The sequence below is a fragment of the Phalacrocorax carbo genome, chromosome 2 (genome assembly GCF_963921805.1).
Source record: "Phalacrocorax carbo chromosome 2, bPhaCar2.1, whole genome shotgun sequence".
In the NCBI taxonomy this organism is placed as follows: domain Eukaryota; kingdom Metazoa; phylum Chordata; class Aves; order Suliformes; family Phalacrocoracidae; genus Phalacrocorax; species Phalacrocorax carbo.
This window is the reverse complement of record NC_087514.1, coordinates 120,682,302-120,696,965: the sequence shown is the minus strand read 5'-3', so window position 1 is coordinate 120,696,965 and position 14,664 is coordinate 120,682,302. Positions and strand designations below refer to the sequence as shown.

General features: G+C 39.5%; 1 protein-coding gene across 2 annotated transcripts in view; it reads right to left on the bottom strand.

Moving 5' to 3' along the window:
• CPNE4 (copine 4) overlaps positions 1-14,664 on the bottom strand; it is a 234,934-nt gene that overhangs the window by 1,657 nt on the left and 218,613 nt on the right. For both annotated transcript variants that reach the window (XM_064444130.1, XM_064444131.1), the window contains exons 13-15: positions 12,541-12,592; positions 7,901-8,034; positions 5,447-5,683 (exon numbers count right to left, since the gene is read on the bottom strand). In XM_064444130.1, coding sequence (XP_064300200.1) covers positions 5,447-5,683; positions 7,901-8,034; positions 12,541-12,592 — 423 coding nt within the window. The remainder of the gene's footprint in view (positions 1-5,446; positions 5,684-7,900; positions 8,035-12,540; positions 12,593-14,664) is intronic.

The following is a 14,664-nucleotide window of genomic DNA, read 5'->3' as shown; positions in this document are numbered from 1 at the left end:
GAGCACACATGGATCACACATTGCAGCTCAGATGATGTATAGGAACTCCTCAGCCGGTGGCTGGGTCACAGTTCTTCTGCACACCAAGTACTTTTTCCCACACTAACGAACACTTCCCTCCTCACCATCTGTAATACTGTCAGCCAGTTTCAAAAATACCATGTCACAAAGTAGTTGTATTGACTGTTTATTGCTCTACCTTATTTCATGGGGTGGGATCTTTATCCTTCCAGAGTCTTAATATAAGGCTTACATAGGATGTAAATGGTAAACTATTCATAGGCAAGCTAATCCAGGGGTTCAGAAAGCCGCATGGCTATTATAAATTCCAGTATTAAATGTTACAATACTACAAATACAATGATAATGCTAGCAAAACTAGATAAAAACCTATTTTTTTGTGTTTTGAGTTACATATGTGATTAGTAACAAAATGAACCGCTATTTCCCTACTGTGACATTTGTACTAAAATATTTGAGCAGGCAAAAAAGCCTGGAACATTCTGCAGGAGCAAACTGGCAAAGCAGAGCCCATACTTTGCATGACAGCGCAGCAACTGTTCTCAGGTGTTACACAGTAACAGAACCCATTTATTTTAATCCTTCAAAGTGAAATGCTTGGTTTTCCACAGTTGCCCTGTTCTCGCCTAAACCTGTTTTCATTGAAATCAGCAGAAAATACCCCTTGCAATCAGGCAAATGGTTGATTTCTATGCTGCTACTGAGAATTACTTGTTTTTTGATCTTCCCAATGTGCCAAAACTGTGTATACCTTAGCCTGCCTCTGTGCCATCTTACCAAAAATACAACCCTACATAAAAGGTAAAAACAGGGAGTAGGGGAAGAGTCCTGGGCCGTCGTTGCACACACAAGCCCTAGCAATTGGGAAACTTTACTCTGCTCTATCTTTAAAAATGCTGGGCAGGAGCACTTGTAGTTCACATGTCTGAACATTGGGCCAGCGCTTATCTCTGCATCATCCTCCTGTTGCCACTTCTCTCTGCTCTGACACGACATCCATTCTTCCTGAATGAAGGGTCAGCATTTTGGAACAGGCTCTGGCAGGGCTCAGATGCACAGCTCAATCATCGCCACTCGAGGGGTCAGCTGAGCCCAGCGTGCACGTGAAGTAAAAAGCCTTTCAACTGAGGTTTAAGCTAACACATTTACGGTGCCCACAGGCTCACAGGCACCATGTACTCCCACACAGAGTTGCCCTGGGGTAGCTGGCTTGCCTCTGTGCTTCAGCCTGAACATGGACAACTGTTGCTTTACAGTGTTCCATCATGCTGGTGATGTCTGTTGGTCCTGGGGCTCTTTCTAACAGGGAGCATCCCAAAACCAGGGTTAGAGGTGATTTCCTGTCTGACGATTTGGGCGACCTGTACCTTATGTACTTTTGTGGTGGTAAAGCACTCTCACTTTTAGACCAGATGGTGCAAAACAGCATTTGTGTAAATAAGAATCAGACCCAGTAACTTTGAGCTAAAAACCAGCCCCAGTTCAGCAGTGCTGTGTTAGGGATACCTTTGCTGGGTACATTAAGATTTTACTGTAATGTTTTCTCCATTGTTTAACTGCTATGCTTGAAGAGTATCTTAGTAATAAACACCTCAAGATGAATAGTTCTCAACTGGTGGCTAATACACAACAATCAGATCAGCCAGCAGCAGGAAAATAATCCCCTATGATGGTAATTGGTATATATTACAAATGAGTGTTGATTCAGTTCTATAGCTTCACCATGCTTAATCTTTAATTACAATACATAGTTCAAAACATTCCTCCTTGCAGTGGTTAAGAGCTGTTCTTTCCACACTCATTTGTAATATATGTGTTATTAAGTCACAGTTGTTAGCCTTTATGATTAAATACAATGCAGAGTGAAATACAATCTAGCCGTGGCATCAGATTTGTGCACGGTGAATATATTCACGCATCCTAAAGGCAGACATTTTCAGCTCTTAAAATATGACTGTGAAGTGATTGAGACAGGTGATTTTCTTCACCTACATTTCAGTGATTGTGAGCATCACTGTTCTGCAGTTTCAGGTGAAGGACACTCACATTGCTGGGCTGGTGATAATTATAGAGAGAAGAAATTCACTTGGGTTCAGGGAAAATATTTTCCCTTTGTTTGTTATGTTTCCCTGTACAGAATTGCACCTGTCACCCACTATACAATGTGACATTTTTTTAAACAGTGATGGTTACCTTGATTTTATCAAGCCATGGCAACTACAGGATTTACCAAGGATCACTACAATTATTATTATTATTTTTATAGCTTCAAAGGTATTCCTTAAAGAGAGAGTCAGAAAGGTAAGACATTTTACTGAAGTACTCCCGATACACTACATCATGTAGGAGATTAAAACCCTATAATAAAGCTTTCTTTCTATGTTGAATCTTGAGCCAGTAAAACACTAAAGTGGGTAAGAGGTTTTAGGTATGTGAATAATTGTAACTAACTGAAATGTGTTAAATGCCTGTGTGAGTGCCATGCAGGATCAGAACCTTCTCTGAAGTCAAACTTATAAAATGGATTCACTCTACAGGTTATTTTTACAACTTCCTTCTCTCTCCTTTCAGTTTTCTCACAGGAGCTGCTTTGGGATATATTATTTTTGGTCTTTTTGGATAGATATGAGATTTTGAGTTCCAGGCTGTTCTAAGAATTGAAGTAATGAAAAAAAATATCGTTTGGGTTGACTCCAAATGAATTTTGTTTTACTGTTCCAACAAAACAAAAAATAATTGCTCACAAATAACATTTTCTTCCCTCCTTCCACCAGTAGTATGGGTAATATGGATTTAGGCATAAATAAATACTTGATCTATCAGAAAAATCTATAAACGTTATACAACATTTTGTAGTCTTTCTAAAAAGAACCTTAAAATTTTGTTTCTACTTAATAGCTGAACATCCTCAATACCAAAACTAAACACAAAGTCATTGACAAAGGGGACATGATTTTTAACTAAATACATCTTTTACTTCAAGCTGTCAAATGTAATATGTTGCTTTATGGTAATTCTTGTGTGTGATCAGAACTGATATGGCAAAAATCTCCCAAATGGGTTAAATCGCATTTTTCTGTGGGGAATAAAAGTTTGATTCAAAACATCACACTTGTTTCTACCATGAAAAATTATTTCACTAGTTGATGCAAAAGGCATGGTCTTTTGTTTGTGTTGAGGATAAGTAAGCAAGATAGCTGTAAATGTCACTTCGTTCAGAGAGAGAGATTATTTGGGATATGACAATAAAGAAATTCTACCAGAAGTGGCTATTGTTATGGGCACTCATCCATTACACTGACATTTGTTGAAATGGTGAAAGATCACAATAAACAGACTAAATATAAAGTTCATAAGATATATTGTCTTTTCTGATATAGCAAACGCATTATCTATATCTATATTATCTCTGCTACTGAGAGAAAGGGGGGAGAAAAGTATCACTATTTAACAAGAGCAATAAATTTTTAAGATTGCTATCCTCTCCCAGTACTGAGGAAGTTATCTAAAACAGCTAAAAATAATATATGCTTGTCATTTGACCAATGCTAGCAATTAAAATCACACATAGAATCACTCACAACTTAACACCAGGGGCACAATATATTCAGTGCCCAGAACTGCAACTGTCTCTGTTAATCTCTTCAATCAAGGATGATTTCAACTTTATTATAAAATCGCAAAATAAAACTAAAAATAACAAATGCAGCTGGCTTTGCCAGTTCCTCACAGAAACATATTTTCAACAAACTGAAAGTAGGTCTAGCACTAGCCCATAAATAACTTGCCTCTCGACACTTTTACAATAGACTACAGTGCAGCACTACACACTTGTGATTATCTGATGAAGGAGAATCACAATCTATGAGCCGCTCGTCCTCATAGTTTGTTCCAGCAGATACTTAATAGGTGACTGAGTGGCACCATCAACATAGAAATGTATGTATCTACAATTCAGTGACAAATCTGCAGTCGTTTGGTATGGTATCACTGAGCTAATAGCACAAGGTGAGTTTTACATCATATGAGGATCCATGCTTTACATAAATGTAAAGGGAAAAGAAGAACAAGTCTGTTTCTCTTACTCCTCACTAGAGTTTGTGAAAGAAGTGCATCTAGATCTAAGACAAACATGGCAAAATTGTATTCTGAAGTGAGAAAAATGAACAATTCCTGAGAAGAGGAAAATAAAACAAAGGTCATTTGGAAGTAGCAAAACAAAAAAAACAAATCTCCTGTGGTAACAAAAAGCCTAGAAAGACTGAAGGGATGTAAGCACTGCAAACATATATGCAGACCAAAACCAACCCAGAGTTGAAAACTTCTGTGTGACAAATCCAGATCTAAGGATCAGTAGCGTATGAGAGCAGATGGGAAAAGGCAATCTTGTGAGGAGAATGAGTTAGTTACACTGTAGGGTAAAGAAATTTTCAAATCGAATACCAAGGATATCCTTCTTAGACACCAGGGTGAGCAAAAAAACAGACTGGAAAACCACTTAAATATAGCAGAAGGAACAAAGGGAAGGAAGGAAGAGAAAGATGGAAAGGCAGAGGAAAAGGGATGTGATCAGCATTGCAGAGAAACACAGTGGCCAATCCATGCCTCCATATGGAGGAAAAGGGCCCTGAAAAATCTGGCTGTGTGGGAAAGCTCCTTCTGTGGGTGAACAGTCTCTACCCAGTTGCTGAAAAAGTCTCTGAGGCAGATGCTGCAATGTAGGGCAGGTGACTGAGGAGAGAAAAGTACATGGCCAAGTGATTATTTAAAATTTGGCAATTTAATGCTGGGTCTCTCCCTTTCTCTCCTACAGAGTGTATCCTACACCATGCTGGGCTCAGACAGGAACAGCTGGCTGAGGGCACAGGGAAGCTCTTAGTAAGAGCACTTCCTTGCATTTGTTCTTTTACAGAATTTGAGTAAAGGGTTTGGAGGCAGCCAGGATGCTGTGGGTGGATAGTCCTGCCTTTGAGAACATAGGGACCTAAATTTCAATAAGGAAACAGCCTCTTGGGGGACACTGTGAGTACAAATCCACAGCCATTTCAGCTGCCCGTGGAAATGAAAGGATGGAAACCAGAATACAGTAGCCCTAATAAGACAGATGCAAAGAGAATGAAAAACAGATACCAGGAAAAATAAGTCAGGGAGGGCAACCAAACTAAAGTCAGGGAGAAAGTGAAGGTAAGGACTGGCACCACAAGAAGCACATGGATTCTGCCCCATCACTTCTTTCCCCCCCACCATCTCACTAATGGAGCACATTTCATTCTATATTAATTCTTTTCTCCATTTCTGACACAATAATGCCATTGGTTTACTAAACACTTCATGCCCATCCAAAGTTAGGCCCAGCCCCAGGGCCCATTCACTATACGTTGTATACATTCACCCTTCTGTGAAATGGATGGAAAAGTCAGCTTACATGTTTGAAGTTCCTAAATGGCACAAACTGGACAATGTCTCGAAGCACAGGTTCGCCCTTGGGAGACCTCAGGATCCCGTCATCGCCATCCAGCATCTGCATGTCACTAAAATCAGCGTTCCCCACCCCAACGATGATGACCGACATGGGAAGGTGAGAGGCATGGACAATGGCCTCTCTGGTGTCAGCCATGTCTGTGATGACGCCATCCGTCAGAATCAGCAAGATGAAATATTGCTGAAGTTGTTGGACAAGAAATGAAAAATTATATCATTAGTTAATCTTCCAAAGCTGCTTGCCCTTTCCTGGTATAAGGTGTTTCTGGTAACTCATTCATGGTCTTTTTTAAATAGAAAAGAGCCTTTATAGTGACACATTTCCTATCCAAACCTTCTTAGCTACTAATTTCTCCTCTTCTGGAGTTTAGCTGTAGTTCAGGTAATTTCCAGGAGCTGGAGGGAGCCATGGGATGCACAGTGTAGAATAGGGGGTTTCTAGCTGCTAGGGCTGGGAGAGTCAGGACTTTGGCTGGGAAGTCTGGAATACCCCTGAGGTCCTCACTAGCGCTGTTTTCCATCTGCTGCGCAATCACTTCTGCTGACAGTTTCCTATTACATTTTTTTCCCCTTTGGGAACCAGTGGGAGGCAGGGACGAATGGGGTATCGAAGCGTTACAAGTCTGTAGCAGAGCTGTCAGGGAGGTTATGACAGCACTTTGCAGAGGAGCTTTGCTAACAGGGAAGTGGGATGGGTGCAGCTGTCTGCAAGCTGGAGGGTGGCCCACTGCTGGTTGTGGGAGAAGCACCACACCATGGCAGGTCTACTGCATTCTGCAGAGTAATGGAGTCCCTGAGGAGAGCAAGGGCATGTTCAGGGAAGAATATATCCATCTTCAAACACTTCATACAGAGCCCTGAAGAGAGGTTTTCTCATTCTCTAAAGGAGAGCAAGCAATTTTGCACGCTTGTCATTTCTTTCCCAAAACTCCAAAGTCCACTGAACTGGGATCATGGGCTATGACGTATCTTCACTTGTTAATGGGGAAGAATGACTCTCACTTGGATCCTTTATGAATTGTTTGGCAGCTGGAGTCATTTAACAAACGTGCATTAATAGGCAAAATGAACAGGTCATGGAATCATAGAATTTGGTCACTCTGCATGAGCAATACCAACAACACATCATTAGAGTTTGTGTATACACAGCTATACAAACTCAAAGTGTTCTGTTCATCACCTTCTGCCATGAATAAAACAAAACATGCAGGGAGAAGACTTTACCTTGAAGACTCGTGCTAAAAATTAATTTGTTTTTCAAATAGAAAGAGGGGAAGCTTAGTTTTAGAAGAATGAGGCAACTTTTTCAATATGACATACTAGTTCAGAGGCAGCACTGGGAACAGAGTGAGCCACCTCAGGATTAGGTGGGTATGGAAATTCAAACATAGCAAATCCCCATTTTAGTACTAGGACCCTAGGTACTATCAAGACCCTGGAAACAGCAGTGGAGTGACAGTCGTAAGCCCAGACTCATGAATAGAAATGTTTGGGAACTGCTGCCTTAATAGGACTTAAAAAAAGGCTCAGCATGTGAAGAAAGCTTAGGGAAAGCTCTAGACCTGTTGATGAGATGCATGCCAATGTACCGCTCTATTCTGTTCCTATACATAGGTATTTTTCTTGCTGCAGTATACAAGTTCTCTTTTACATCCTTTAGTCCCACAGCACAGCTCTTGTAAATATTTCAAGCCTACTCACTCACATATTCTTTCCAATTCTCTCATTCTCCCTTTCTCCCATTCTGTCTGGAAGGCAGGATAAAAATATGCCTAATGCATTTCAAAGACATATATTTAAAACATGATCTATGCTTAAGTCTTTTAGCCCAAGAAATCTGTCATGGGTTTTATATCAGATGCAGGCTAACAGACTTGTCTCCCCGTTTCTAAAAGGCACATGATACTCCATGTCAGTAATAGCAAATTGAAAACTGCATCACTACAGTTTTCAAATGAATGGTTGGAAAAATCTGCTAGTTGAACAATAAAGTTTTAGTACAGCCTCTCCTAGAGACTTGGAATTGGGTAGTCTATGTAGGGAAACATTTGAACTCATCTTCTTGTATGATCAACACTTTAGGGCTTGGCCCCTAAATTTTTGTAACCTTAGTGGTGCCATTTATATTTCCACAGTGAAGAACTGGGTGTGTTACGGTAAAACAGCTCTAAAAGCAGGAAACAGAACAGTGGGGGAAGAGTTTAAAGTTATGACTATCAAAGGTATAAAGGCTAAATACACTGCTCCAACTGACGCAGACTTAAGCTGCTTTCTGTGAAGGCAGTTAGTGAAAACTGTGAAGGCATGATTCGCATACAGGAAAAGGCCTTGTTTTGATGGCCTACAAGAGATCCATTATCAGACAAGAAAAAAGCCAAACACAGCATTATGCCCTTACCGAGGCCTCCTTGGTATTGGTTTCCTCTGATGCTGATTTTGCCACCTTCTGGATGATGGGAGCAATGTTTGTTGGCCCATACAACTGCAGCTTGGGAAGGCAGCTCTGATAAGCCTCCACAACACCTTGTATTCCTGGCATGAAAAGCCACACAAAAGGCAAATAAATGTGGAGTGCATCACCAATATCATGCTTGTTTAAAATGTAAATAAAAGGCAGGTTCTTAATGAATAAATTCAAAATATCACATGATTAGCAAGGACTAACAACTTCATATAATTTCCAAGAAGCTGTCTCTAGCTGCCTTGAATCTAATTTGTAATATATAGTTCATTATACCATGCTTCTCCTTCCCAGCAGTTTTTAATGTTTATTTTCCAGGTATTAGCTTGCAATGCAATAGCTTCCATCCTTTTCAGTTCAAGGTGTAAATGACCACTTCCTGATCACCAGCTAAGATTCATGCTAAAAGGGTAAACATAAATTAAAAACACTTCAATGCTTCTCTCTCCTCCTCTTCAGATAAATATTTATTTCTGTTTATCATGGTAGTTACCAACAAATTTACCCTTTGTACTTACAACATAGAGCTGTCAAGGAGTTAAAACATCTTTTCAAATACCTGATTCCCCTCTGCTAAGAAAATAATTTTTCAGGGTGGATTTGCATAATTGCTCACAGGTTGAATTCAACTATGACCAAAAGCTGTGAAATCTTGGAATAAACAGCAGGATGCTTTGCAGTCTACAGAAAAATGAGCTTTAGTCAAGAAGTTATGATGGAGAACTAGCTATTTTTGGCTTTTTCATTTAAGGATATATAGCCAGATCAGGGAGAACAGACTTCCGCTGACACACTTGACAGATCACAGAATTGAAATTGGTGTTTTCAATCATTGAGAAGAAGGATTTCTTGAAGTGATGCACATTAGCCTCTCCATTCAGAACTCCCAGCTTACCAGACCTAAAGGATTAGAGGTCTAAAGTTGGAAATAAAGTGATAGACTGAAGAGCTCTGTAGAGGATGCTGAAGAATGAAATGACTTCAGTAAGATCCTAAGCCAGTTTCAGCTTCCACTGAGACTAGTTCACTCATGAGGTTTTACTCAACCATGTTTACAGGATATATGGGATATATGGGTGCAGACCTGTTACTAACAGATCACAGGGAGTTGCAATTGCTTTACAACAGTACACCTGAACCTCCTATGAAAAAATGTCGGAGAATGCAGGCTTCTCTCTTTATAGATAGTTATAAACATATTTTTCCATTGCAGTGTGCACAGACAAAAGAACATGCTCCAAATATAGCTATGATTGGCTAGAATGTAGAGTAATGCTACAAAATTTCCCTTGGTGATTCTAGGGACTAAATTACATATTGCAAAACTGACCTTTTGTTAACTCTCAAATTTAAACCTGCTAAGGATTTCATTACATATACTTAATGATCTTGCATAAATGCCTCATAAATCTTCCCTAAGATGATGACAAGATACACTGCAGTTTTTTTCTTATGCATTAAAATAGTATGGGATAAACCTTACTCCCTGCATTCCACACAGATTTAGCATGGTTCATGTCAGAAAGTTGCTTTCGTCTTAGAAAGAAACATATTCTAGAAACATAATTTCTTGTTCTCTATGTCAGATTAATATCTTTTAGAAATATCTTCTGTCCTTATATATTCAAATCCGACTGGGTATGTGAGTGGCTTATTTTGTAGGGAGAGCTGATGTGCCTTTATCCTCACTATTCAAATCTAAATTTTTAAATGGAATCCACTTTCAATATCTCTGATGAAATACATTGTATGCATATATATATATGGGTTTAAGATGCATGTAAAATGTATGCAGGTGTAGAAGCATTCATACAGATTAGAGGTTGTCACTTATTTTCTTCCTCAGACAATAAAGACTAAATGCTAATTATAGGACTATAAACATACTGTATTATAAATATACTAAATATAAGGCTATAAATACTAAAATTTCCAATAATGGACATGATAATAGGGGAGGAAAGGTGAGGATATCTGTATTTTATGAATTCCAGTGATCTTCATATCAATACACAGTCCTTATTCAATGTAGCATGATGCTTCAGACTACCTTGTGCCAGCAAAAGCTCACTACTTCCACAGAGAAAGGGATTTCATGCCTCAAAAGCAAATTAGACACATACTTTTTATTTTAGATCCAACCTCTGTTTCTTGGTTTAAAGCAAGATAGTTTTCAGCAATCTTCCTTTGTTTTCTGGCAAGTACGCTCAATAGTACAAGGGGAAATAGTGTGGTCACTAAGCACTTTATCTCCCTCTCACTCTCACATCCTCCCTCCACATGAAATGCTGGTGTTACTGCTCTCTGTGTCACCTAATACAGTGAAAGCATCTAGAAAACATCACAGGTAGGAACTATTCAAGCATCCATGACAGGCAGGTGATGAGCAAGCTGCAGCAGATGATTAAATAACAAGTTTTCTGGTCTGTCTCCATTTTTTGCTTTCATCCAGATGGACATTATTTTAAATGGTATCATTTAGGACAAAGAAGTGCTTTTTATATCTTGTAGATGCATGTGCAAGTACTGCAGAATTTCTTCCCTGGCCTTCTTTCATGCTGCAACCATCTTTTTATGTCTTCTTAGCCCTAAAACTCCTTTTAGGCGATAGGTTAACTTTTCAGATAACTGAGTCTTATGAAAAGAACTAAATAAAGTTTAAATACATAACAAATATTAAGTGACATAAGCCAATGCAAAGCTCATAGAGCCGGTCCTTCCTTTTTTTCTAATCTCCTCTCATTTCCATTGTTACACTTTATTTTGCATACATAATTTGGTATGGATACTAAGTTCTTTACTTGCAGGTTTGTCTGTCTGAATTCTGACCTGCTGCTGGCACTAAACAGATGAGACAGCCATTTCAAGTACCAGTCAATCAATACAAATCATTACATAACACTATCAGCGTGATAAAAGAATTAGCCTTGGACTCAAAAGAGGCAGCAAAGGGTGATAAACAAATGTGTTCTTTGCATAGAGTGCTAGGGTTTTTTTTTTTATCCTGAGGTATGCAGAAGGTCAGAAATGTCCTGCATTTAGACTGGGAAACAAAGCTATATTCTAACACTTCATGCATAATATGTTATAACCTAGTACTGACCAGTGTTAACTGAGATGTTTTAAATAGATCAGGCCCTGTGTGGACACCAATGTGTCTGTGTTCAGAAGCAGGCAAGCTAACTACATTTTATAATATGATGGTCCAGACAATATTCTGAGGTCTGTTTTTCTTCCCCACCTCAACCCCACACTCTCTGCATGACTAAAATCTCAACTTCAAGCTGGCTCACAAGCTTACAGGCACATCTGGATGCATACATGTAATTTCAGCTTCTTTTAAATCCATAAAAGCAATGTAAAAAGCTGTGTGAACACATCAAGCAGCCGTAGAACTTATGCCCAATTACATTTCAAGCATGCGAACTGCAGAGGCTGGGGCAGTCCAACAATCTAAATGCAACAACAAAGCAGGAATGCCCACTGAATCGAAAACAGAGGTCCTGCATTTAAGATGTGTAAACTCTGAATTCTTTTAATATCTTTTTCCCTTTAATTGCTTGTCCTCTCTTCTTTTCCTCACTTCATTTCTTGGCATCTTAATTCTCATCCTGAACATATTCTGCTGACCATACCTGAACTAATAAGCCTTAGAAGGGCTGAAAGGAGCAGCTAGAAAATTTGAACAGGAAGAGCATTTTGAAACACCCATTTTAGTGTTTGGAAGGTAGCAGAAGGATAAGGAATAATAACAGCCTGTGGGTTTTAGACAGCAATGATCATCTGACCAAGACACTAATAAAGCATTAGTCTGGGATTACTTGTTAAACTGTTTAGAGATTATTGTCCTGTTATTCTCATCTTTTACAAAATGTGTGAATTGTGGCAGGAGATTTTAGAAAGACAGCATCAGTCACTGCAGACCTCACTTACAAATAAAAGACATACAGCGAAATCTGCTACATGAATCTGGCCGCCAACTACTGGGGATTAGCGATTGTTGCTAGAATGCACCAATATCTTACGCTGTGTTAAAACAGCCTCCTGCTGCATTCACTGTCATGAAAGTATGCTTCCTTCTATTGCAGCAGTCTTCAGCTGCTGCCCTGACCCTTTGGTGCTGGACATCGCTGGGCTGATTTGCAGCAGGCTACTGTTGATATAGGTTTGGCCAAAGAACTGGCTTTACAGAGAGGGAGTCTGTGATCACAGAGGTGCACAGCCTGCTTTTGCACGTCCTGCCCTTCTTAGCTGCACAACCTATGATGTTGCTGTAGCTGAAGATCTGGAATGAATCTAGAAAACACGGCTTTAGTTTTCAGAAATGCTAGTGATTTGGAGAAGTTCAAGTGCTGAACGTCCAACATGGCATACTTTCAAAAGGACCTATTTTTCAGGAAATTAATGTGTGGTAGTTTCTAAGGTTTCTAAAGCTAAGCTGATGGCTTGGAGTCTGTCAGGTTTTGAAACGCCTGGCTGCTTTCTTTAAAAAACACTTTAAACAATACTCAGGGGATACAATAAAAAATACAAGCACAGAGCAGAAATACGGCAATCTGTCCTAATGTGAGTTTTACCTGCACATTCTGGGTTGTCTTCATTGAAATTGATTGCAAAATCATGAGAGACCTGCAGACAAATGGAAGGAAGAGAAGACTGCAGTCAGAAAAATTATTCCAAGAGGATTTGTGGTTAAACACTCTTTACTTTCTTTCTGTGTTAAACCAGAGATCTTTCAAGCTTTCAGCCATTAGTATGAAATACAGTCCCAGCTAGAACTCCCTGCAGAAACAAAGCAAGAAAACTGGAATCAAACTTATCAATAACAACAACAAAAACCAAGAAAGAATGGCACAAAGAAAAACCACCAAAGTACATGAGAAATCACATAAATATGGTGTCAGGATTGGGCTGTCAATGCCAGCCACAGAAGAGGGATTTATTGCTGAGGAAATTTAAATGCCAGCTCTCCCTAATTCAGCATCTGAGATTGCAGGAGAGAGAAAGCAGGTTCTGATACAGCACTGACAGCAGAAACTCAGCCCCCTTCTGAATCCTGCGTTCCCATGCATGAACAGTTCCTCATTTGAAGTCCACGGGATTACCTGGTCTCCAAAGAGATCAAGGAAGTCACCCAGACCCACTGTGGAGTAATAACATAAGAAATGTAAAGAGTCTAAGCTGCTTAAGAAATTGGATTAGGCTGGGGGGAAATTAATAAGAAAAAACCTGAAGATTCTTGTTTTTCCTCAAATGTAGTGAATATGCCATTTTCTGTCCTCCCGCCCCCCCCCCCCCAATCTGTCTGCAACAAAATACCAGAGCTATTTTCTAGAAGAAATGACTGTGAATACAAAAAAGTTGCTGTTTTTCTAGTAAAACAATGTATTGTATCTTTAGTGGCTTGGGAAAATAATACAGGACTTCTGCATGCACAAATAATGTAAGGCAATGTAAGTCTCAGGTTCCAGGCTTCCTCTGTCTGTCTGTCTCTTAGAGATCTGCATCCACAGCACAAATCTGTTGGGACTGAAACTTCCTTCAGAGGCTTTTTTTCTGGTTTTAAGGTTTGTGCTTGCCTGCATTTTTCCCAGATTCATTTTAGCTCCTTTCTTTGATCACTGAGAAGACTTGATTCCTTTTAATCTCTTCAGCTCTGAAGCTCAGTATCTTAATTCTCCTCTTTGTCTTCAGTTGTCTTGAATGAAGCCCAACTTCTGTCTTGCAATGCACAACGTAATCTATTTATATTGGTTTACAAAAAGTGGATATGTCTGAGAGTTAAGCAGACAATTTGCATAACTTAAAGTTGAATTTAGTTATATCATCTCAGATGCATGAACGCATTTATATAGCTAACTGCAATTACATGCCTTTGAGACTTTATAGATATCTGTAGGACCTCAGAAGTGCCAACAGTTCTAGTTGTATGGAAAGCAACCTGTTTACTCCCTGTACAATGGAAGCTGGATTATTTGCAGAAAGAGATTTGTTTGCTGGATATCGCTGCTTTATTTGCTATTTTAGATGACTTCACAGCACAGCACAAAAATTGGTCTATGACTAATAGACCAATAAATCAAATATGTGATTACAGAGAAGGTTCTGTAAAAGCAAAGTGGTATAAGTTGGCTAATTACTGCCAAAGAGAGCTTCTCATAGAGAAATTGAATTTCCAAATCATATGCTGGCCTTGGTCACCACAGTGATGCCTACCATTACTTATTAAGAGGTTAAATAAAGTAGGACTTCCACCATGATGGGAAAGGACTGATGCAAAAACTCACTGAAGAGTCTGCACCCAGCTCAGCCCAGCCAGGAGTCTGCAGTGTCTACACCAAGCATTAATTGCCTTTTACAAAAGGTTTTGTGTGAGCCATTCAGGCTACCCTACTCAGTCATGGAAGATGATGCAGAAAGTCATGATATATGTTCCTTGCTGAGCAGGCACAGAAGAGCAGGGCTGTCAGATACACTTCAGAGGTGCTCCAGAGCCCTTCTGTCTGTCTGCTCTGTAAGTCTCTTGGCACACTTTGCCCAGCTGGTACCTGCCAGTCTCGTGACCAGCTGCAGGCCAAAGGTAATTGCAGCTGTCAAGAACGGTTATGTGAGTTTTCACTCACTGATGATTTTTTTGTTGTTCAATAGCCTTTCTTCTTCCTTGAGGCTTTCTGTATTTTGTACTAACTGCATCGCAAAAG